Source organism: Meles meles, chromosome 9, assembly GCF_922984935.1.
Source record: "Meles meles chromosome 9, mMelMel3.1 paternal haplotype, whole genome shotgun sequence".
Classification (NCBI taxonomy): Eukaryota; Metazoa; Chordata; class Mammalia; order Carnivora; family Mustelidae; genus Meles; species Meles meles.
In genome coordinates this window covers 17293035-17319092 of record NC_060074.1, presented here as the reverse complement: position 1 = coordinate 17319092, position 26058 = coordinate 17293035, and the positions used below count along the sequence as shown (strand labels likewise).

At 46.4% G+C, this 26058-nt stretch overlaps 1 protein-coding gene across 6 annotated transcripts in view; it reads right to left on the bottom strand.

Annotated features, from left to right (window-relative positions):
• Positions 1-1315, bottom strand: part of NRP2 (neuropilin 2) — a 114576-nt gene extending 113261 nt beyond the window's left edge. For all 6 annotated transcript variants that reach the window (XM_046018733.1, XM_046018734.1, XM_046018735.1 and 3 more), the window contains exon 1: positions 379-1315. In XM_046018733.1, the coding sequence (XP_045874689.1) occupies positions 379-451 (73 nt within the window). In that variant the 5' untranslated portion in view covers positions 452-1315. The remainder of the gene's footprint in view (positions 1-378) is intronic.
• Between the last annotated feature and the right edge of the window lie 24743 nt (positions 1316-26058).

Sequence of the window (26058 nt, the reverse complement as noted above, 5' to 3'; positions counted from 1 at the left end):
AAGAAACTCAAGGGAGATGTGTTCTGCTTCAAGACAGGGGGAAAAAAATCCCAAAAACTGTAATGCAAAGGCTTTGTAGTATTTTTAAACCTTTGATTCAGTCCATATGTGACATCTGAACACCGCCAAATTCTGTCTATGTTTCAAAACACACACACACACACACACACACACACACACACACACTCCTAGTAGGGGAGAAAAGTTGGGTTTTAGGAGCAGTGGTGGTTGGTGTAGGGAGGGCCAACTGGGATCTCTCTTTAAATTATTTAGTATAGAGGAAGTCTCTTTCTATGCCATTCAGTGGGGCCCGTATAAGCCACTGGTTTTAAAGGGAAAAGCATGTTGAAATGAACAGAAAAACTTTCAGGGGCTTACCTGGTTGGCCTCTCACTTCGAGTCCTGAAAAGTAGAGAACTAAGAAAACCCAGGTGAGAGGAAACATATCCATTTTGGAGAAGGAGGCTTTCTCCAGAGCTGGATTTGTAGATTTCTTGTATAATTTTAAGTCTTTTTGTTTTCCTCTCTCTTGCTTTCTTCCTTACAGTGTCTTCTGCAAAGGTCTCTAATGGTCAGTGTTTCCCTCCTGGGTCCTGGCGGCCCGTCTTCACCTTATTCCTGCTGGATTCTCACCTCACTAAGAAGAGGGTGGCTCTTGAAATCAGCAAAGCGGGAGCAAGCTGGCAAGAGGGGACGGGTTTCCTCTCTTAAAAACAAAACGCATCTATGTCCTTTCCAGTTCCTCAAAGTATCATTTCCTTTCTCCTACAACATCACGAAGATTTTCCGAAAGCCAAGCGTAAAAAATATATATATATAATAATAATGACGATAAAAAGAAAAGCCCACACTGGGCTTGGGCATCCCACGGTCCCCAAGCAGCTGTGCGATCTCAGAGGCGTACACTGACACACATCCCCGGCACCCGGGACCGGCACGCGGGCGGAGGCAGCCACCGCCGGACGGCCGGAGTGGGAGGCGGCCGCCCAGCTCCTGCCGTCGCCGGGTTCCCCTCGCGGGAGCCTCCCCAGCGACTACACCCGCTCGGCCAGCCTGACGAGGGGAGTCAGAGGAAAGAAGCTGCGGCGGCGGCGGCGGCGGCTGTGGCTGCTGCGGCTGCTGCTGCTGGCGGGGCGGCGGCGGCGGCGGCTGGGATCGCCTGGGAGTGAGCGAGCCCCTCTCCGAGTTCGCTCGCGCCCGCCCTCACCTCCACCTCGCCCAGCGCCTCGCCGAGGTCTGCGCGTCTGAGGATGTGCCGGGGGCGGGCTGCGGGCTGGTGCCTCGCTCGCCTTCTCTGCTTCCCCTCCGGCTCCCCCCAGCCTTTTCAGGCCGAGCCGCATGTGGATGTCAGAGCCGCGGCAGAGCTATCCGATTACGCGCCGGCTCAGGGCCCGCCCCTTCTGTGTTCCTGATTAAAGAGGCAGCCGCGGAGACGCGCGGCGCACATCTCAGCGCCGCGGCACCCGGCTCGGGCGGGGCGGCCGCGGCCCCCCCCCCCGGCCCCCCCCCCCCCAGCCGCGGCCCGATCAAAGTTGAGGCGGCTCTCATCCAGCCGCTCCTCGCCCACCCGCACCTCCCGCCCACCCCCGGCACCTCCGCGCCTGGCTGCGCCCGGCCGCCCGCGCGCAATGCCGGGGAGAGGGAGCGCCCGGGGGCACCTCCGGGGCGCACTGCCCTTGGCCGCGCGGTCCCCGCCCGCGAGAGACTCCGCAGGAAATGCGGGCAATCCCTGCCCCCCACCCAAATTCCCGAGCTCCGAGGCCACACACGTAGGAGACAGCACAATGCCACGCGCAATGGCGTTACAAGAGGAGTTGGGTGGCGTGCGGTGTTTAGTGTAGGGAACCAGGCGGCGGCTCAGCCATGCGTTCGCACAGGCAGCAGTGCGTGGCGGCGACACACACGGCCGGCCTCAGCTGAATAAGACCCCAAACACTCGTGCGTTTACTACTCGGGTCCTTTGTTGTGTCCCAAACAGACTCCTCTGCTCTCTGGGTAAGGGTTCAGTTCTCCCTGCGCGCCTAACTTGTAACTATCAGAAGCAGAGAGACTTTCTGCCAAGAATTTCTTCAGGTAATTAAAATGGATTCCCCCCAATGGCCCCCCCAAAGTACGGGTACGTGAAGGCTTCTCCTCCGAATGCTACTGTAGCTACTTCTATTCACCCTTTCCCCAGGGAAATGTGGTCACAGCGCGCCCGAGAAAGAAAACAGCATTATGCCAACTATTTTTAAATGGAGGTGTGAAAACTGTTTAGAGGGAGTTGTAAGCTAACAGCTGGGGAAACACTTGTATCTTTGTTTCTGAGGATGGCTTTGTGGAGTCCAAACTGTCTTGCTTCACTAAGCACCTATTACTACATTATCCTAAAGACTCCAACAAGAGCAGTCTAAATAACACTGGCGTGTACCTTCTCTGCCACTGGGCTGATGAAGAAAAATAAAGTTTCGGTGACAAGAAGCACACACACATCTGAAGATCCCATTTATTTCTTTGCTTGTACTTGTGGATTCTTCTGGGTGGTTTTCCTCCTTATCTGGCCTTGCCATTAGCTTTGTTTATCACTTTTAGTGTTTGAAAAATCTGTAACTCCCACTTAACTGTTATTTACACTAAGATAACCAAAACAAAATTGAATCAGAAGTGATTTGCAATAGTTGAGCCAAGCCATGGAGGGATTTTACAGTCCTGTGTAAATCCACGGACCCGTATCACACTGTTAATCTTAGATGCCTGGTTTGAAAGGGTATTTAACAGAGGCCTAGTGAGTTCTTCCAGGGAACATAACCCCTGGCTGGCCCAAAGGCTACCTTTCATTCCTTTCATCCGCCACCCCCAACCCTCACTCTTCCTACTTGCCCTCCTTATTCCCTTGGCTTGAGAGCACATCTACGTTATTAAAAACTCCAGATTTACTTTTTCCCCCCTGTTTAAACATCAACTGTCAAGAAAGACCACCCCTCCCCAGTATTTAATGGGAGAAAGAGGCAGTCTGGATTTTGAACCTTCAACAGAGATCCCAGCTTCTGTCATTGCCAAGATGCTAACCTAAGGACAAGTAACACTACCATCTCTAGAGACACAGCCCGTATAAAGAAAGTCACTTAGTATCTATCACCTTCCCCCACGACTCGCCAGGGGTACCAAGCCATTTGTGCTAACAAGCGCCCCACATGGAGGAATCCTGTTTCTGAGACCATTACAGCCAGGGTTTAGGTGAATGGCACAAGGAGGAGGAGGAGAAGAGAGAGAAAAGGTGTACTGAAACCCACTGGGAAAGCATAAAAATGGCAACTCTGGGCTCCTGCTCTTGGGGGTCCTGCTCAGGCAGCTTCAAGGGTCCTTGGTCTGGTAGGGAGAAGGGTCAGTTTCAGCGTTCTGTTCCTGGACCTGATTCCCAGCATTATGGGTTTTAATTTTTCAGAGGTGTCCTAAAGAGGGAGCTAACTTACTTCCTGGCAGTCCTCAGCGCAACTGCTACAAGATTTCTCATCAATCCACGGAGTGCAGTCCTGATTTCCTGCAGTTGGGTGGAGGGTGAGCCTGGTTCAGAACCCTGGGGACTCCCGGCGGCCGGACCGCTCGTAATCCTCTAGGGGGCAGCACTCAATAAATAATGCGAATTCTACCTGCCGTAGTGCTTCTGGCCATGGTGCATTTACTCCTCGGAGCTCAAAACCCTTCCTTAGATCAGGAAAGAGAGAGAGACCAGATCTCCCCCAGACCACTCTGAAAAAGAGCCCACGGGCCCAGGGAGGACTTAGAATTTCTTTAATCCAGGACTTCCAAGGACTAAACACAAATCTCACGTGGGCCTGATGAAAAAGAAATCTCCAGGGAAATTCTCCAGCCTGGGACTGGCTCAGACCTGCCAGCCCATTTTTGTCTAGACTTGGAATCTCAGGGGTTTGGCTGTAGTTGGTTTAGTTTTGACCCGAGGCTGAGCGGTGAGGAGCTAGGCTCTGTACTACTCATTATTTTGGGAGTCCGCAAACACTGCCTACTAAAGGACGAGTAGCGTGGATAGAAACGATGGGCTTGTTGAGAGAAAACACTGAACCAACCAGAAAACAGCTCACCAGTGAGTCTGAGATTCCTGGCAGCGTCACTGACTCACCTGGGACGTTTCACATCATTATCCTTAATTGTGAAATAATAATAGATAATCCCATCCTACATTCCATTCCTTTGACAGGAAGGGATGTGGGGAACATAAAACAGATTTGTAAAAGATGCTAAGAGAAAGCTGTAACCTGGCCACACCCTAGTGGAAAGATGGGTGTTCCCAGCTAGACAGCCCACACCTGAGGGCTAGGGCACATCAGAATCACCCAGGGCAACTGTTAAAAATTCAGATCTCTGGGCACCATCTTCCTGCAAATCAGATTCCTTGGATCTAGGGTGGTGTCTGGGAATATCTAATTTAAGACACATTTTAGGTGACTCTGATGCAAATGCTCAGCTGGCCAGCCGTTGGAAACCTCTGTTCTGAGGGGTTACACTTACATAAGCCTTCGATGTATGTACTTCCATCAAAGGATACCTGGGTAAGTGTTTCTCCACAATTTTATCTCCAGACACTTTTCAGACAGGGGGTAGATGTTTCAAGGAAAACATTGGAAAACGCCTCCAAGAACATATCTCTTAAAATGCCAGAGCGGTGGCATTCCCAGCTTTACCTTGTGACATTTATTTAGCAGCAAAAGCAAAGAGCTTTTTGAAAGCACCAAGACCCTCTACCTCTCGGGGGCGGGGGGTTTGCAAGAACATGTTCAAAGTGCTGGCTGCTGGGGTTTATGGAGCTGGATCCAGCCCTCTCAGCACCAACCCACTCAACCAATTGGTTGTTACTAGAGGTTTGTTTCAGGTATGGTTTTCCATCTGTGTTCATCACATTGTACTTATTAAACGCTCATGGAAGCATGACTATGCAGGAGGTGTGCAGGCAAATAAGACATTTGGGTCTTGCCTCCTGGGAACATGGAATCCAAAGGCTCCAGAAGTTTCGTGCTTCCACCCACAATAGACACCACCTGTCACATGGTGCTTCCCCTTATCTGAGCACCGCCGTCCGCCGTCGATAAGCTCTCACCCTGAAAGGGGGAGATACCAGGCATAATTGCGTCTTAATCTGTAATTTACTACTTTGCCCTGGTTAATATTTAGCTACATCTGTCTCAGAGGCAAAGCCTCAGTTAAGTTAAAAATAAGTCCTTGTTTTTTTATCCTCTCTTTTGTTTGAAGTGAAGTCCAGGTTTCTGGTCAATAGGTTTTGTGGTTGTTTTTTTTTTCCCCTCCACTCACTCCTTAAATGACATTTTTCTTTGATTCAATACATTTGAATACTACTTAGTAGTTTCTACTTGATCTGACCTTTGGTGGATTCTCAGAATCTTTACAGACTTCCATAAAATATCAAAATCTCCTTTACTCTAAATTGTGTCTATCTCTCATCTCTTTCTTGGACACGGACACTAGATCAGGTAGGATGGAACCTTATGAATAGAAAAAAAAAAAAAGAAAAAGAAACAGTGAGCAAAATGTGCAAAATTCACTCAAATATTCTGGAATCCTTGGCAAAGGAAACTAAAGGAGGCACATCGCTCCCTCTGGTCTGCTTGGCTTAATGAGGCAGATCTGCCTCGGCCACACTGATTTTTGTACATTTGAGGCATCAGGGTTCCCATCAACCCTTGTCTTCAGAACATAATCCTTCAATACAACTTTCTGCAACGAAGGAGCGATCTGTGCTTTTCCCATGGCGAACGCGCCTTTGAAATGTGCCTCGTGTGACTGAGGAGCTGAATTTTAAATTGTATTTAACTTTCTTAAACATGTTTCGGATCTCCTCAAAAAACAAATACAGATTCCGTTTGTGTTTAGCAGCTCCCATGTGAGACAGCTCAGTTCTAGGTACTCGAACACCAGAGCTGGAGACTTCCCCAGAAGCCCATAGACGGGCATGTAGTCTGTCTATGCAAGTCGCTGAGGCTACTTCATTTGTTCACCAAAAAGGGAATCCCGGTATGAACAGAAGCATCATTTGAAAATGTTTGGTGTCTGTTTGGCAAGGAGAGAAGGGCTGGATCATATTATTATCTATCATCCTGTGCTCCGTCTGTGTTCTCTTGGATGACTTTTCCAGAGCACTCACTGGGAACCAGACACTCCGCAGAGCTCCCCGGGCTCCTGGCCTTAGCTCTGGGCCTCGGTATAGAGAAGCAGGTTGGGGCAGCAGAAACCTGAGGTCAGGACAGATGGACCTTAGGTCTCTGCTGCCCTTGAGTGTCCTTGAAATTCTTTTAACTCATTTGGGACCAGTTTCCTCACCTGTAGAAGTGAAGGGGTTAGTCTGAATGACTTCTATCCCTTTACAGTTTTGGATTTTGGCTAGGAATATTTCCTGACTCCCTCCTCATTCATAAATTTCAAACGGTTTTAGTTCTAATTTCATAGCTACCCTAAGTAATTAAAATTAATAGCCATTTATCCCCCAGGAAGACATTAATGCATGGATGGGGTTTAATTGGATATTCCATTATCACAGTATTTACATGAGTACCTTTCCTCAAAGAGTGAGTAATAGTATGTTAGGTATCCTGACAGAGCTTTCAAAAGAGAGATTTTTGGGTGGGACACAGCCCTTTTCTAGATCCTCAAGAAGACCAAACCAAAGTAAAACAAAAAACCCAAAACAAAACAAGAAGGAGATTCCACTTGACAATCACAAACAAAAGCCAAGAGCTTATTTATAACTTCATGGCATTTATAGGTGATACGGTTGGAAATTTTAGGGTCATGATCTGAAATTTTCTACCATTCAGGCAAATCTTATTATGAACCGAAAATTCCCAGTCTCTCACTAAATGTACAGACTAATATTCTCAGAAACATGAATGTTCCATCCATGTGTGCCCATGCTTTTCCTTCGTTCCTGTGCAGACCTACCCTATCAAACCCCTGTAGATTTACAAGGGATCTCTCTCTCCTCTTTCTTTCTTTCTTCTCCTTTTTCTTTCTTTCTTTTCTTTTTTTTTTTTTTTTGTTATTGCTGTTTTTGAATTTATAACCTGTGACTTATGGTGCCTTAATTAGACATCTACATGTCAGGTGATTGTTACATTATGATGGCAATAGCTGCTAATTTGAGCATGAAAGTGGTGATGGAAAGGCAAGAGTCAGGGAGCTGACCTTTTGCAACTGAGGATACTTCAGGGTGGGTTAATTCACACCCACCCTAGTCATTAGCTCCCACTCTCCTCCTTCATATTTACTCCTATGCCGTTTACCGAGCTGCCAGTCAGCTTTAGTATCAGGATCGGATCCCTGTGGGGGTGGGGCAGTGGTGGGGAAGAGGCTTGGAAGGATTCCTGCTTTCTGCAAGGAAAGATAATTTGTAGAGGCATCTCCAGGCTGGGATTCTATTTGTTTTCTAAATTAAAGAGAAAATAAGAGATACATGTAGATCATTAAAAAAAAAATTAAACAGCACAAAAAGTACTCAATGAAAGCCCAAGCTGCCCTCCCACCCTATCCCCCAATTTTATAATTTACCTCTCCATTTCACCTCCCCTTTGATACCCTTTGGCGGTCAATATCCTTCCAGAGTTATTGATACTATGTTCCAAGTTACAAGAAAAAACACATTTTATGTTTTTCTCCAGCTCTCTTTTCTTCCCTCCCGACCCCTAAGCAGTAATGATCTTGAAAACCATTAGGGGGCAGCTGGAACCAGAAAAGAAAACCGCAGGAGCACATGCAGAACTAAAATCCAAGAGGAAGAGATGCGCTAGGAAATGAAAAAGGAACGTTAAGGCGAGACATCAGCAAAAGTAAAAAAAAAAAAAAAAAAAAAAAAGGAAAGGAAAGCGGAAATACACAACAGCAGAGCATTACAAAGTGAAAGGAAATGGAGAAGGAAGTTACATTAAAAAGCTAAAGGAAGGTTAGGTGTAAAGGGAGGGGAAATTTGCAAAGGTGGTTGTTTTTTTTTGTTTGTTTTTTGTTTTTTTGTTTTTTTTTTTTAGCAAACCTGTAGAGCCTGAATTGGCTCAATGTTAGCAGAAAGTGAGAGGTTATCTTTTTCTGACTGGAAGGCATTTATCATACTAGACTTTACATTCCTAGGACCTGGAGGTTTGAGAGCACCCTCTGTCCATTTGGGCTTTTGATGGGGGGCGGGGGGCAGGAAGGAGAAGTCTGCCTCCCTTACATCTTTAGAATGCTTCAGAATGCTTTCAGCCCTCAGCAAAGCAGCAAAATTAGCCTGAATATAAAGGTGCAATTCTATTTCTCAATGCAGCAGAGCTCAGAAATGAGGGAATGGGTTTCTTTTGAAGCTGATGCCATAATCAAAGTGCTTTCAGGTGTAGTTCAGGCAAACCTCCCCTGGTTTCAGCAGGTTAACTTCATTAAAGCTCCTAGCTACTGCTTTAATGTTTTCTAGGCTTCCCCCCTGGGTACATTAGGCAGAAACAGGCCCTCATGGGAGTTCTGTACCCTGATGTTTTGCATTGTGAATGGAATGCAGGGGCAACATTTATGCTGGGATAATATGAAATGGAAAATTGTTTCTAGAGCACAGTAAATATGACCACTTTTAGCTTAGTCTCCTTTTCTCTTTCTAATCCAAACTTCCTATAAAGCAGACAGGAGAAACGTAAGGAAGCCCTGGTCGAGGGTCACTAGGGAAGGTGCGGAATGCCTAGCCATCCTGTATTTATTATTGGCTAAATCTGATTCAGAGGACAGAACACTGGCAAACACAATACCCAACGTCACTGAGCCAAAATTCAGTGAAAACTTTTGTTTTAGAATCAAAGGCACTTCCTCTCAACCTTCCATGACAGTTGTTAGATTCCTGTATTTACTAAGGCTCGGGATGGGCAGGAGACATTTCGGGCCAGCTGGGCTATGAAAGGAAAAGCCCAAGGTGCACTTGCCATTAGGGCCTGCTAAACCATGTGCCCAATGAAGCTGGTGATTTCTCGAGCGGGCTCTGGGGTTTTGACAAACTGTGCTTGAGTTGCGACACGCGCTATTGCAAACACGGGTCATTTTTGAGGAATTTAGCTTTCCTCTGTAGCCTCGTGTAGCAAGCGTTCTGTGGCCCACTCTCGTTCTGCCTTTCTTTGACATGGAGTCCTGGAGTTTAGTTTTTAAGAAGTTTAAAAAATCAAAACAGGAAATCTGGCCAAACAAAAACCTCTCTGACCAGAAGCAGTTTGCTTCCTTTAAACAAGTCCCCCAAAGTTAAATTACAAAGCGAGTTTGTCCCTTTATTAGAATTTGGCTAGGAGCTAGGATGTGAAAACACTTCCCATTTGATTTCCCATTTGATTTGATCATAATTTAGAAGAAGTAAATGTAATTTCTGACCTTTCAACACATCTGGAAGTGTGCCTGTAGCCATACCCAACTGACAGTATTCTCAAAAAGACTGAGGCTTCCTAAGCCCTGAGCTCCCCCAGCTCTTAGAAAATGGGAAAGTTGCACAGGGGGGGTGAGGCGTATTCTAGGGCAAGTCAGTCTGATAACATGAATAATTAGGTTGACAATGTAAGACAGATATGTCAGAGGGAACTAACTCGGGCCCCTGAACTGGGGTCAGGAGACCTAGTTCCTGGTTCTAGTTTTTTTCCCTGGCACTGAGTATGCCTTGTGTCATGAGATCCATTCTCTCCTTGCGATGCTGCTTCCTCACTCATCCAGGGCACGTTGTTAACGTCGAAGCCTTGGTCCTACCCTACCATTCTGCTGAGTCTGCACGGAGAGAAAGCAGGGTCAGTTTAGGGCTCTCACTGGTTCAAAAAAAAAGATTTATTGAGCACATACTGTATGCCAAGCTTTCATGGGGGGAATAATAGTGAATCATCAAAGAAGACGGGTGTTCTCTTAGTGAGAGAGGCGGGTAACACTCAAGTCAGCAATGAGCGTCATCATTTCAGAAGGTGATAGTGAGTTTCTAAGAAGAAAACAAAATAAGATAACGTGATAGAGACCCATATGCCAACAGACAGGAAATCCAGGCTAGCCCTTCCACAAACCAAGTCTCTGCCATAAGCAAGTGACCTAACTCAGGCTCTCATTGTTAAGATAGGGGATTGTACCATACTGGTGTCTTTCAAAGTTCACGATGAGCTCCCTTAGTGAGTTACAAAATCAACTTAGAAGTTTGTGATCAACGTTTTAAAAAAAATGCAATAGATCAGAATAAGATCAGAGTACATATTGTTCATGAAACTGGTTTCCCTTTATGTATGTTTCATAGACACATAGACACAAGTGTTCTGGGTCACAAGAAAATATATTTCTTTCTGAGGGTTGTAGTAAATTAGGTGATCCGTAAAATATTTGTAAGCTCTCAAATTCTATGATTTCATTAAAAATTTTTTAAAGACAGAGAATGATCACAAGTAGGCAGAGAGGTAGGCAGAGAGAGAGAGAGAGAGAGAGGAGGAGGAAGCAGGCTTCTGGCTGAGCAGAGAGCCCGATGTGGGACTTGATCCCAGGACCCTGAGATCGTGATCTGAGCCAAAGGGGGCTTAACCCACTGAGCCAACCAGGTGCCCCCATTATATTTTTGAAGCATGGAGCATGGTTCTTGCTTGATTTTACTCATTATTGAGTAAACAGTAGCATTCCTACTACTTATTGTCTATTTTCATCGGAGTGTTTAGCCCAGTTTCAGGTACATGACAAATGTTTTTGAATTAATGGAAACTTGAGATTTATATACTGGGTCTTAAATATAGCAACTTAAAGGAATTACCAAATAACTTACCAAAGTATCAAAATTATTTATTATATTTTCCCAAATGCCAGCCTTACAAACCAAATTCAAAATTCTATTGCCCTTGTGATGCTAAGAACTGTCTTTTCTTAGAATGCTCAGAAACTCTGTTAAGATTTCAAAAAAATAAAAATTAAAAAAAAAGAGCTTAACATGTTCTTCTCCCAAGTAGGGTAAACTGCTTTCTTCTCACTTATAAATGTAATTCAATAAAGTTTTAGAATGTGTAAAGAAAGAAAAGAATTAGTGGGGAAATTTTTCTATTTCTTGTTCTTGAGGGATCCAGATAATTCTGCCTTCCTAAAACTGGAGGAAGTTTTATGAATGAAATTATAAAATGAAACCTCTTGTGAGGTTTCATTTCTTAAGACAGCTTTTTCAAAGCCGCGGTGTTCTTACAGTAACACAGATTTTCCCCTTCGTTATGGCTTAAATAGTAAGTTTCTGAGTCTCAGAATCATTTTAAAAAGTTATACATTTGATTAGAAATAGATGATCCAAGTCCTCCATCCTTCCCTGCCTGGATCCCTTGTTGACGTCCATCGGGATAGGGGAGCCAGACCGAGGCGATCCCATTGAGGAATCAATGATACATCATCCTTAAGGAAGGCAAGAGTCAATGAACCCCGCTCAAGGCCCAATGCACATACCCATGAGTTAATTTTCAAGTCCATTTCCTTAATTGCCTGAAATCCATGGCCAGGCAAATTGACTCAGAGTTTGGGATTGCTACACCCAACCTTCTGTATCCATCCCCTCCTGTCTTCCCTGCAAAGCAGACACAGAAGAAATATCAGCATCTTGGTACCCCAGTCACATTGCAACAGCTTGCCTAGCACAGGACAACGTGGTGGGCGTGGCTGAGCCTCCACTGAGGGCACCGTGGTTCAGGCAAAAATGTGCTCTTGAGCTAAGACATAAAAAATCACATTTTTGTGAGCCGAAGTATATTATAAATAATCGAAAAGAAGGCACTGCTTGAGGAAAGCATGTATTTTGAGGTGAATAAGGATCCCAGGATTTGTCCTGTAGGTGTAGATTGATCTGGAACTAACTAAAACATACTTGTTTGGGATCAGTTCTGAAGCCACTATTTAGAACAAAATGTATAAAATGTATAAAACCCATGAAAGGACTTTGCACCATTTTCTGGTCTTTATTGGTGTTATTATTTGTGTTTTTATTGCTTCTGTGACTAATGATGAATTTGTCCAGGCCAGAGAAATTCAATGTATTCACATTTATTTATTCACTGTGCATTGCTAAATAGAAATGATATCAAATCCAAACCCATCCCATGTATTTCCCTATTTCCAGTTTTTGTAGAATTTCTTCTTGCAGACTCTCTCGTAGAATCATTTTAACAAAGACACTCTGGTAAAAAATATGCTAAGACTCATATAATTTTTTTTTTTTTTTTTTTTTTTGGTAGCTGAAGTTAACTGTGCTCATCATTTTGGGACTCGACATCTAACTGACACTGAGAAATGGCAGCTTTCAGTTAAACAAATGCAAAGCTGTATTTAGGTTCTTTTGCAACATCACGATGAGAAAAAAAAATCAAAGCATCTTCTGCTGCTATTTTTAGAACGCTCACCAGGGCAATTCTATCAGAAATACTGTTATGATAGCTTTTGTATTTTGATCCTTTCTTTTCAAGAGTAACACGTGGGAGAAACCCCACATCCATTGAAAAGAATTTGAAAAAGTCGATTTGAACAAATGCTGCTGTGCTGTTTATTAGAGTTAATAATAATAAAAAAAAATTCTCCGACTCTTAAAATGTGGTGGCAGGAGAATCGTTTAATGAGGAGGGAGATGCCCACTGTCAGTGGTGAGGGTCAAAGCCCGGGATCCTCACAAAATGGTTCAGTCAAGACCCTTTACTGTTTGCTAATTGCAAAATAAACAGGTTTTCCCCCATCCCAGAGATGTGTAGATTGTCTTTCTGCCTATACGTACAGGAATGTTAACTTATTTATCACACAAAGAGTTGTTGGCTGAGGAGGAAATTAAACTCTAAACCAAGTACTGTCCTTTCACCACAGGGCAATGTTCAGACTTCAGACTCCTGCTCTCCCCACCTCTCCACATGGTCTGTTTACTCATGCACCGACAAAAGAACTTGGTAATAGATCCCAGAGAAATCATACAAGAGACCACAAACCAGCATCCGCTGGTCCAACTGGGGTCTGTCGTGAGGATGTTGATTAAAAAAAACAAAACAAGGAGCGCCTGGGTGGCTCAGTGGGTTAAGGCTCTGCCTTTGGCTCAGGTCATGATCTCAGGGTCCTGGGATCGAGTCCCGCATCAGACTCTCTGCTCAGCAGGGAGCCTGCTTCCCCCTCTCTCTGCCTGCCTCTCTGCCTACTTGTGATCTCTCTCTCTGTGTCAAATAAATAAATAAAATCTTTAAAAAAAAACAAAACAAAACAGAACAACTGCAGCTATCACAGCTGTAGTAAAAACACATCACGTTACAGTAATATTTATTAAGCACCTCATTGCTTTTGGGGGTAGATGGGACCAGGCAGAGAGAATGCTTCTCCTCCTGCCTTTCTGGGCATGCGGATCACATAGGTTGACTGTCCTAGAGGCGGAAAGACCCAGGTATGACGTTCCTGGATAGTAAGTTATCCTCACCTGAGTGATAGCTGGTTCATTGTTGGTGTGGCAAGATCTCTCCAGGACCAAGCAGACAGGCTGTGCTTTGGTAGGGAGAACCACTGAGTTCTGACGGACACTAAGTTAAATAAACCAACTCCTATCTAAATGGGGACAAGCCCAGGTCACGTAATGTTCTCAAAAAGAGGAATAGCTCAAATATCCTTTTGCTGGTTTGTTGGTGCTTGGAAAAAGATTACCATGCTTAGCCCAAGGAGGGGGCATGGTAAAACAGAAAGAACATTCTTTTAAGGGATAAGAAGTCTACGTTCTGTCATTCAGCGGCTCTGCAAGCAAGTTGTACTCCGTGCTCTGGGTTTCTGTGTCTTCCTCTGGAAAATGAGGGGGTTGGAATAGATAGGTCTCCCTGGAAGACGAAGCTTTCTTCTACTCCATGGCTCTATGAAATGTCTGTTCACCGGACATTTGTGTCAACAGCCCTCTCTCGATGTGTGTCCTTTCAGCGGGGGTTCGCGTTACACAATTTCCAATGGTCATCCATACTTTAGCGAAAAGAGCCTGGCCATTTATAGGTTAGCGCCCTTTGTCCCAAAGCAGCAGGGTGAGGCACAGGGGCAGCCATGCAAACATCATGAAGGTCAAAGGTCACGATCTTTCAGGGTAAAAAACCAAGACAGTTGCATACCTGTGTGGCGTTAGAGTCTGGCTTTGGGCCAGTTGCAAGGTCCTTTTCCACCAGAGACGCTGTTACCCACCCAGGGCAGAGGCGCTCAGCCTCAGGGGACACTGGGCGTGGACGCAGGGCTGGGGCTGGAGCTCTTGGGCTGTAGAAAGGCAGTTGGGCAAACTAAAAAGTGAAGGTTCTGGGGCACATCATAGTTGTTTCGGAGAGCATCTGAACGTATCAGTGTGCGGTAACAAACTCGGACTACTTCCCTTAAACTGTGCTGTGCGATCCTGCGACGCCGGAGAAGCACACGCAGACAGGGCACTTTGAACATGCTCCCTAGACAGAGCTCCTCCTGGACGCGGGGACGGTCCCGAGGAATAAAGAGAAACCACGGTGCTGGTGGACGAGAGACGAAAATGTGGTGGGGGGGGGGTGCGATGACTCAGTGGATGGGACTCGTGCCCTGTGGCTTCTGTGTGACCGGGTGGGAGAAGTGACTCCACTTAGCGCTGAAAACAAGCAAAGAAAAAGCCTAAAACCAGAGTACACACACACACGTGCGCCCGCACACACACACACACACACACACACACACACACACAGACACATCCTCAAGGTGCCACCCTGGGGCACATCTCTTAAGGATGACTCAACAGAAAAGTAAATTGTATGTAACTAAAGGTTGTGAAGGAGGTGGATACCCTTTTAGCTGAAGAAGGTACAAAAGCCTCGTGAGCAGGGAGAATGTGAAACTCATCTATAAACTCAGGGAAACCTGTGGGCAGAAGATACCCTCTGCAGTGTGAGATTCCTGGTCTACTTAGAATGTGACCGCGAGTGAAGGAATCCAGGGAGCAAACGACAGCAATCTGTCAGCTAGAGTCAAGCCCAGGCGATGTCTTTCTTTCCTTCTCTCACCACAAGGACTGGAAACTCTGTGGCAAGAACATCTGTCCCTCGTGCCCCTAACGATTTCCAAGGCACACAAGAGGAGGCTTTGGGAAGGACGACAGTCTGGGACTGAAGGGGGTGTAGGGAATTGGAGACAGCAAAGAAGACCCCGTTGCCGTGTGTGTGTGTGTGTGTGTGTGTGTGTGTGTGTGAGAGAGAGAGAGAGAGAGAGAGAGAGATGAGGAGGGAGGTAAGAAGTGAAGCGTGTGGCATAAAGAAGGGATAAGAAATTCCCTGAAGGACACTCAGTGCCACCTGAAGAAAGAGCAGCAAGGGGGTGCCCCAAAAATCTGGACAGTGGAACTCCATGTCAATGTGTGGTTGGAATAAGCAGGTTAGCTCCTCTGTGGGCTTTTCCCCAAACTTTAGTGTCGCTGAGATAGGTCGTGTTATTGGTGCAATTATTCAGCTCATTAACTGCAGAAGGATGATCCAGCCTTCCTTTACCCTGCGGGGTACAGTGCCTTCTCTAAGGGAGAGTGCACATCTCCACCCCTTTGACATCAGACTTGGCCATGAACGTGCTTTGGCCATTGGAAACTGAGTGGAAGTGACATAGTGTAACCTGCAAGCGGTTGGAGAGGCATCGTGAGGTTCAGCTGTTGCCCTTTGCCTCTGGCAAGAGAACGGCAGGTGTCAGCCCTGAGCTGCCCCATGAACCTGGGTCCCAGCATGAGGAGAAACAAAGGGCAGAGCTGAGCTGTAGATTAGCCATGCCGATGTGTGTGGAGAGCGAGACCCACATCTTCCCATGTAAGTCACTCTGACTCTGGGGTTATGACAGCATAATCTCTTGGACGTGGATTATTCAAACTGTCTTTACGTTGTACGGGTGCTCCCTGTGATCCTGGGACAACGTGATAGATGGAGTGGGACTTAGACACTCTGAGGGAGGTGTGTCCTTGCTAGAAGGACGTGTCCTTGGCCTTGGGTAGGGAGATCAGGGGAGGTCTCTGACAATCACCTGACCGGTTAAGCTGTCAGACCAATGTTCCTGCCCATAGTTCCTCTCCCCGCAGGAGAGCTGTAGTCACATCTTGTGGGTCCAAGCAAAGGACTCTGTGCCTTAATCACAAAGTCTTTAAAGAGGAAATAACTGGGGGAACTGACCCAGAAAAGGGGAAGTTTGGGGTAGAGGGATTCCAAGGACAGAGTACAGGAAAGTCCACTGAGTCAGGGTAGATCATGAGATGAGCAGTTTCAATCTGGAGGTGGGCGTGGGTGGAGGGGGGCTTGGGTTCAGAGAACAAAAACTCTTGCTTTTCCAGGAATTTTAAAAGGGAGAGAAACTGAAAAAGAAGGTAGAAATGTCTCAGGTATTCCTATAAAGAGAAAAAAAATCCCTGTTGTCTGATAGTGGCAATGGGAACTTAACACGTTCCTTGTGACAGAGTCTTCCCACAGAGACTCAAACTTTTCTCCACTCAGTGGAACGCGCTAAGTTTTACGTCAGCAATACAGGCTTCTCATGCACCATTTTGTGAAAGACTTTTATGCGGTTTCTTAATAATTTGTGGTAGAGCTGAAGTAGCAATCTCTCTCCACTTCATGGGACAGGATACGACAGAAGCTCTCTTGGGCGGCAGGTAGGACTAGATGACCTCCCGAACTCTTCCAACTCAAACGGATTAATATTTATTATTCACTGCTGTAACTTATGACATTAAAATGTCAAAATTGACTTAATTAGGGCAAACAAGTAGAACTAAATCTGGAATGCAAACATACCATTTTATCATCTTTATCCCTGTAAGCCACAGCAAATTCTTTATGGGGGTAAAGTAGGGTATAAATAAGTGAACGAATGAATAAAATGTTACGTTGCTGCCTGACGCCGTATTTGACCAGTAGGAGTGAGCACTAGCAAGTTCTGAGTGGCTCAAGACCACGGCAATGGAACCTTCCAACACGGGGAAAATTCTAATAGATTTGGGTGAGGAGGGAAAAGGACTGGCAGTGTGTATAAGGTTCAGGAGTTCCAACGCTTCTGCAAAATGCTGGAAATGGTTCAAAAGGAAAGTGAAGCGTTAGGCGGTTCCCAGCAGGCACTGGTACATTCCAACAAGAGATGAGCCTTCGCCGTGGCTTTACGTTAATTTCTTTTTCATCCCAAATGTTCATTTTAGGCTCCTGAGAGGATTCCCTCCCCCTCCCCCCGGCCCAGTGTGACAAATTTTCCAATTTTGTAATGAAAGCCAGGGGAAAATGGAATTCTCTTTATAGAAATCCATTTTGTAGCCAACTTTCTTGAGATGTGTCTATCCCTGAAAGCAATTTCCCTCATCCAGTAGAGGCAGCTGAGGTGTGTAGGGCCGGCTAAGTGGATCGCTGACAATTTGCTCCGAGAGCTTGCGGGAGATTTCACAGCAAGGCCTTGTGGGGGAAACGTGTTGAGAGCCATCCTCTCCGGGCCCTTCTGTAGCTGCACCAAGTTCTGTTTTCAGAGCAGTGATTTCACAATGGAGAAGGCAGGATATGGGGCGGTGGAGCTGGGCGTCACTTCAACACCCAGAGGCACGAGGTCAATTTCCTTTATGGCCTCAGCACGCTTTAGAATCTGCCCGGGAAGTGGCACACCACAGCGAGGTAAACGAAGACAAGTCCGCAGACCAGAGTGGTGTCAGGGTACATCTCTGTCACAGATCAGAACGGCCGCAGAGGCTTTGTAAGGACGTGGAAGGAGTTTTCTAATGAGGACTAGAACTCATGTCTGGCTGGCTGCTTGCCCTGGCTTACGTTCCAATACTGCTTCTTTGGGGGCCCATTTGTGATCATGTAATGGCAAAACAAAGCGTTTGGTAGTAAATTAAATCAGTTGTAGACTATGTGGGTGACCTGACGCAGTATATACCGCCAGGCTTTGATGCATTCCAGGGTGGGAAATGGACTCTTGAAGCATGACAACGGGCTCTTCTCCATCTGTTCCTGTTCCCCATTTGACTCATTGCTCCTCTGTAAATACTCTCTGACTTGTTAGCAAGTTGAATGCATTTCAAAGCCCCACGAAGGCAGCGCATGTAGGTCAGAAGTTACCTTCTGGGAGCCCCGGAGGACAGATAAACTTGCCTTACCGTGAGAATTGTTTCATCCACTTGACACTCATGAACGACGACGTTTCTCACGCAAGCAAAAGGGATGCAAATAAAGATCAGATGAGGGCCAGTGGGGAAAGAAGTCGGCGAAAACGTGGAGGTTTATGTCCAAACAGAGACAGCAAAAAACCTACCACTGGGACATGATATAGAAAAATAAACGTTCAGGAAGGTAACAAGCCAGAAAAAACATTGACAAGAGCGAAGAGAAGACTCTGATTCTTAAATGAAGCTTGATGAGTGTCCCTGGTCTCTTCTCGCTGGTTTTCATAACCACGTCTCGGAACACCATCTGGGACTCGCCGTGGTGGCGACACACCGTCATGGGCTTTCACGAGCATGACACCTGCTGCCCAGCCCCGCAGGACAGTGATTCAGCGTGGTGAAGCAACACCTGATTCCACAGGCGGAACGATCAGAAAAACTCTGGAGTATGCCTTGTGGAACGGATGGATTTTCTGTCTGCACATCCAGAGTTGAATGCATACTCTGAGGCAGATTTTACCCTTAAGAATACTAGTTTATGTTTTTTGAGTATTTGCTATGATCTGAGCACTATACTATCTGCTCTCCTGGCACAAATCAATTGAATTTTCACAATAACAAGGTAACCTTATTTTTTTGCCCAATTTTACAGATAAGAAGAATGAGACACAGAGAGACCATAATTAACCCAAAGTCACACAGTGTTTCAGGATTCAAACCCAGGCCATCTGGAACCACAGTTGGAGGCGTTGTCATGCACCCAAGTATGCGTATACCCCAATCCAGTCAACAAAAATCCTGCGAGTTAAAACACACACGCATACACACTTGCACACCGCCAATTACACTTAAATGTTTCGAGTGCCTGACCAGGTTGTCCTCAGAATAAAAAAATGTCATCTTTCTGTGCCTTGGCTTTCCCTTAAAGCTAATGAGCAGTATGTCACAGTCAGTCTCAATGAGGAAATTCAAGATCTCACGGTGTATCAAGCTGTGTGCTATACTTTCAGAGGTTCCAAACTTGTGCACAAGGAGCTTTCAATCTCCCCACGGGACAGCACTAACCCTACTGAGATTAATACGATACAAATGGAGAGGAAGAGATGAGAATGAAGGCTTCTGATGGGGCATGCTGGAAGAGAGGGGGAAGCCCAAACACAGGACGTCGTATCAGGAGAACAGTCACTGGTTGACAACGTGGCTTGTGTTATAAGGAGCAGGTAGAGAAAATAGACACCAAACATCTAATGACACCCAACCGACTTGTAAGGAAGTGGACTATATTCTCTTTAAAAAACAGTTATTTCACATCATCTTTTCTCTCTGTGTTATAGATACTATGAAGAGATTCATAAAATTCATAAAATGAAATTCATAAAATTTCATCCAATCATGGGATTTGGAGTTTTGTGACTCATCTTCCCCCCAAGATGAACTGATAAATCTTTTTTTTTAAAGATTTTATTTATTTATTTGACAGAGAGAGAGATCACCAGTAGGCAGAGAGGTAGAGAGAGAGAGAGAGGGAAGCAGACCCCTGCTGAGCAGAGAGCCCGATGCGGGACTCGATCCCAGGACCCCGGGATCATGACCTGAGCCGAAGGCAGAGGCTTAACCCACTGAGCCACCCAGGCGCCCTGAACTGATAAATCTTGTCTATTCTTTGGTAAGTTTATGCCTGAATTAACCAAATCTTTCACTATTACAAGGAATAGGTATTCAACCCAAAGCAACTCAGGTAAAATGGGAATTTACTGGCTCATATAATTAGAAAATCATAAGTCTATGAACAGCTAGATTTCGGAACCCAAATCATGTGGTCAAGACATTAAGTCATTGCCCCATATTAACACATGTACCCCAAATATTCACTTACCTCTTGCCTCAGAATGTCTCTGACATTCCCAGGCGGGCTTTGTTCAAGGGGCAGAAAACTTGTGTCCATTGTCCTGGCTTAGTCACTTCAGTGGAAATAGGACTTCTCTCTCCCGACATCTGAACATCATTGAAAAGACTCCAGCAGACCAGGCTTCAGTTGGTGCCCATCCCTTAGGTCAGGGGGTGGAGTATTCTGATTGACCGACCTGGATCACGTGCCTCTTCTCAGAGTTGGGGGCAGAGGAGACTCTGTACGTGAAAGCCCCACCATGTCTACATGGTGTTGGGGGAGGAATCGTCACCAGAACAAAGGAGACTAGGAGACGGGGATAGGGCGAGGGAGCGGTAAAGAAGCTAGACCCACAGAACTCGAACTACTATAACCCATCTGAGATTGCCTAAGACTTTCAAAATCTTAGAGCTCTTCGGTTTCTCTCATCCATGCCACTTAGCATGACTAAGTATGCCGCACCTAGAGACGGCTCCCTCGGTGTGATTTATGACTACGAACAAACGTATCTTCCTGCAGTTGCAGGGTTCTTATGATGACTCATCTCACTCTTAGCAGTCACTTACACTTTAGCTGTCATGGCTGACACAGCACTCCCAGCTACAAAGGATCTCACTCCAGCCACATAGCAAGGCAGAAAGTGTGTAGGGTAGCCATTGTTATTCCCATTTTAGAGATGAGGAAATGGGACCTCAGCATGGCTAGTGGCTTGTCCAGGGAAGTGGCCAGCCCCATTGGAAAGTGGCTGATCCCATTGGAAAGTGGGGTCTTCCACCTCCAAGATGAACCCAAGAGCCTTCAAAAGCTTTAGGTGAGGGGGTGTTTCCGAGGTCACACAGTGACTCAAGCACTGAGATAGGATTAGATTAGAAATCGTGATCTTCCTCCCAGGTGTTCATGACTAGAATGTTGGCCTCCTGAGCCTGTCTTAAACCTGTCCAGAAATGATGCCAACACGTTGCATCTCCAAATGCACGTGGTGAGAACCCTGCGGGCTGATTTGTCTCCGGCACACGCTGGAGTGCTACACATGCTCGCTTGATTTCCAGGCTTCCTTTAAAAGGAGCCAATACAAGAGATTTGTGCTTATGAATTATTGCACTTGGAATGAAAAAAGAATTACAATACGTGCTTGAGATGCTCACATGTTAGATGTGGGCAGATCTTCTAGGTTGCTAACACAGCATCAAGCTGCCCATCCTGTTAATAATGCCATTAAAATGTCTGTGAAAGCTAAGTTAACTTCTTTGGGGATGCACATGATGGAAGAGGGGTGCAACCTGTTTCTGGCATTACAGACGGTAAGGGATAGGATTCGAGGGTGCAGTCAGAACCCTGTAACTCGTTACAGCTGCTAATTGGGCTCTCATCTGACAAGCACCTTATTGCCTTACAGGGGAGGGAGGAAAATAAAACAAGCAGCCCAGCAATTAGGGACCAAACAAAATTAAACAAGTCCTTATGGCCATAGGTATTGGGTATAGTGCTTTGCCTTGCATTGTTAGTGACTCATGTATTATGAAGCACTTAGGGATGCTCGTTAATGGGGTCTCTCTCCCTCCTGGAGGGCGACTTGAACATTAGACTCTCTGACTCAGGTGCAAAAACTCTACTGTATTAACGCGGGCAGAAGGATGCTTTCCTCTCTCACAGGGGTGTAGTGAGGCTTAATTAATTGTTGGGAAAGCACTTTGAGATTCTGGGATGAAAGGCACTATAGAATGATAATAATTTGCATCGACAAGGTACATTTCTTCAGTGGAATTCCAAGCACTTTACAAACATTAATTAATCCTCGTAACACCCTGGCGAGGCAGGTAAGTTTTCCCAGGATACGCTAAGCAAATCCACCATGTTAGGAGGAGGCGGGAGGCTACCGCTCTATTGCTCTGAGCTCACGTTATTATTTATTCTTGGTGGGAACTTCCAGAAAGGCTGATGTGGACCCTGCTTCCCATTAGTCCAAACGGTTTGCCATTCGCTTTTGATTACCCACAAATATCGTATTCTGCTGGAGCGCTAATCATTCTGCTTGGGGGACACGTGTCCCGTGCAAAGCGAGTCATAAACAGCTGTCATTCCAATGGATATTAATGCCTATTGTCTCCCATTCTGGAGCTCTGCGCCTCCCTCACGGAAAGAGAATGACAGAGGAGCGGGTGACATCTGTTTCAAAGACGATCTGCAGCCATGCTGGAGAGAATGCACCTGGCTTCCACTCTCAAGCCCGTGTAACCAGTGGCTTCTTGGCCTTTCTTTGTCACCAGCACATTTTACATTTTACGTTCTGGTTTTTCATCTCCATGCAGCAGGGGGAAATGGAATTGAGGAGCTGGGAGGGAGAGGGAGCTCTGGGCGGCATGCAAACAGGGCAACCAGCGTTTCTAGAATCACAGAATCTGTTATGAATCAGTGGTGTAGAAGCAGCTCAAGTGTCAGGACCCGAACAGCTCTCCCAAACCCCAACCGTCCCGCAAACGAAATACACCCGGAGAGGAAAAACAATCCTCCGGCTAGACAAATGACTTCAACATGCGGAGTGGTCGACTTGTCGGTCTTGAGTGGCTCTCCGAGCGGGCCTGTGTTCCCACACTCCTGGCTTTAATTCTGCACACAGTCATCGACTACAGCTTCTCAGATAGCAGAGGAGACAAAAAAGAGCAAAGAACCTTGCGGGCTGTCATTCTGCACAGGCAGCCCACCTTAAGGCAGTTGTTTTCTGGCCACGCTCTCGGGCTGCAAGGAAATCAGGGGGACTATGAATCTGCGTGTCATCACACGTGATATAGGGATGACACCCCCCCCCATCCCCGAACAAAGGATGGGACTATTGTTTCTGGGCTGCCCTCTGATCAAAGGGAGGGTAAGCACATTCTGGCAGGTGTTGGATTTTGACCAAGGCAATCCCTGAATCCTGATGACCATTTTTTGAGGTCCCTTTTAGCCCTAATAGTCTATGGTGGGATGACTTGGTAAAATCCTCCCCGCCTCGCACGCCTCCGCAAAGCCCCCCACCAGCATATACCTTCAAAGGCAGGTGGTATGGACAGGTACGGATCCCCTCAGCCCTTGGGAAGGTTGAGTACCCGAGAAGGTTGCCTTCCCCCTTTTGGGAGTACTTTATAAATATTTTTAATCTTCTCTGGGTTTTGCGACATGAAAGCACTGTGTTACTTACTGGCATTTCTGGATGAGGGAACGGAGCCAAGGAATGCTCAAGTGACTTGCCCATCACTATATAGTGAGTAATACACACGGTCTGTCTGGTTCCAAACACTGAACTCTCAACCACTGTTCTAGGAGGTCCCAATCCTGGCTGCCTTTCAATACCCATGGAGGAGCTTTAAAAATATAGCCAGGCCTCGGGAGAAGCCAGCTCCGTCTCCCCGCCCCACCCAGGGATTCTGACTCTTCTGGGTGGGGTCTGGTCTTTGCTATTTCCTTGGGCTCCCCCAGTGAGCCCAACGTGCAGCAGTCCCAAGGAACACGGAGCTGCATGGCATGGCTCCTGCCCCAGCGCTGGTCCCTGAGGGATCACAGTTGGCCTTGAGAAGTCAGTGAGGAGCTACGAATCACCTACCTGATGTAGGTGAGGCAATCTTCTATTTTCATTCGCTTTTCAAATGCGTTTGAAAGTAAAAAAAAGTCCAAAAAGCAAGCCATAGACTTTCATATTTTAGTGTCCAGAGAACGAAACAATTTAGAGTCCTGAGTTATGTGTTCGAGAACTTGGTAGGTAACCGAGAAGCTTCCCTGGCTCCTGGAGCTGGGGTTGCCTCCTTCCTCCCTATCCTCTGGTCGGGGAAGTTGTCAAACCCTGTGGTAGGATTATTTCCCAGGGGCCGGGACCCTCTCCCTCGTCTCCAACAACAAGGTCTCATAGCCCTTTAGTCTTCAACTCTCCCTCAGTGCCCGGATAGGTGTCTGGAAACATGATGAAGGAAAGGAGTCAGGTAGAACCTCAGTCCCCTGCCCCATCCCCCATGTGACAGCAGGTTTTTCTAAGCTGCTGCCAAGGCCTGCGGCCGTGAGACCCCAGTTGTGGGTGGACAGAAGGAAGAACAGTGTTGACACCTATGGAAAGGAAGGGAGCTAGGGCAAGTGATACAGTGCTGCTTTGAGGGAGGAAATAATCTCCAGCCTCTCTAGTCGGGTGATGGTTCCTCTTGGAGAAGGCATGGAGGTAGACCAGAGAGCCCTCTGTGGGAGAAGGGTTGAGAACCCCCCACAGCTCCGCTCCAACAGCCAGTCTCAGACACCTGCTGCTGCTTTGGGGGAAGTCAACTCTGTCTCCCAGCTCCATCCAGCAGGAAGCTGAAATCTCTAAAGGGCAGGTGTTTAGAGGTGAAGTTATAGGTCCAGATGAAGAGATTGGCACGAGATACACCACTGGTAATATGTGGAGGAGTGAAGGCTCCAGTCAGGGCTCCAGTCAGGGCTTTTGGCTCCAATTCCAATGCTGTCGTTTCTGGAATTCAGTGTGGTGGTTCGGAAAGAGCTTGGGGTGTGGGTTCCTCCAGCTTCATATGACCTTGCATGAGATGCTGGAGGTCATAGCAGAGATTACATGAAGTAATACTACGTGTGGAAATGTCTGCCTCTGCCCTAGCCGGAACAAGGGCTCAAGAAATGTGGGAGGCTATCATATGATCTCTCTGATAAGAGGAATTTGAGAGGTGGCGGGGGGAGCGTGGGGGAAGGGAGGGAAAAAATGAAACAAGATGGGACCAGGGAGGGAGACAAACCATAAGAGACTCTTAATCTCAGGAAACAAACTGAGGGTTGCTGGAGAGGAGAGGGATGGGAGGGATGCGGGGGCTGGGTGACGGACACTGGGGAGGGCATGTGCTCTGGCGAGTGCTGTGAATTGTGTAAGACTGATGATTCACAGACCTGTACCCCTGAAGTAAATAGTACACTATATGTTAATTAAAAAATGTGGGAGGCATTCTCATCTGTAAAATGGGGATAATTAGGGATAAAATGGGCAGTTAGGGAGTTGAAAACAAGAATAACACTGGGTCTTTGGCCCTTAGGAGATTCACGGTCATGAGAGACTGAAGAACAAGGTAACAGCAGTTAGGCTCCTGGACCCTGGAGTCACACCGTCCAGCTCATGGTCTTCTGAACTGCATCACGTCGAGGGTGTTTCTTAACCGCTCAGTGCCTCAGTTTCCCCATCTCTAAGATGGGCATAATGGCAGTATATGCTTCAAAGGGTTGTCATGGAGATTAAATGAATGAGTGCACATAAATACTTTAGACAACGCCGAATATACAGAAGGCTTGTGATAAGTGTTCCTTGTCAGTACTATTATCTAAACACGTGAAAATATAGATAAAAGATTTTCGTAACGGTCAATAGAACTGATGGAAGAAATGGCCCAAAACAAAAGTGCGAACTTTCAAAACGGTCTAAGGAACACCTTTCCTGCTATGTCTGGAAACACACACAGGTACAATTCATGGCCAGATGGCAAGTGATCTCGTTCTTAGTTGATCATAAAGCAGAGTCCAGAGGATGATGTCATCCTCTGCCATGCCAAGTATTTCTTTAAAATATATGTATAGAGTTGTGTCCTCTCTCTAGCCAGGCTCAGGTTTGCTGTGACATCTTGCTGCAAGGTCAGCAAGTCCTCTGAATGTTCCAGGGCCATCTGGAGAAAGACTTTGGTAGAGAACATTGTATTACCTTGCTGTTCCTGCTGTGACCAGTTGGCACAAAGTCAGTGGCTTAAGACAACACAAATGTACTATCTTACAGTTTGGATGGTCAGAAGTCTAGGGTCAAGGTGTTGGCAGGGTTATGTCCCTTCTGGAAGTTTCAGGGAGGATCTGTTTCTTTGCCTTTACCAGCTCCCAAAGAAGGCCTATATTCCTTGGCTGGCGGTCTCTTTCTCTATCTTGAAGGCAGCAGGTGTGACATCTTCTCACCTCTCTGATCTCCTGCCTACCTCTTATAAAGATCCTTGTGATTGCACTGGGCCCACCAGGATAATCTCCCGATCTCAAGTTCTCTAACTTAGTCACATTTGCCATCCAAGGTAATGCATTC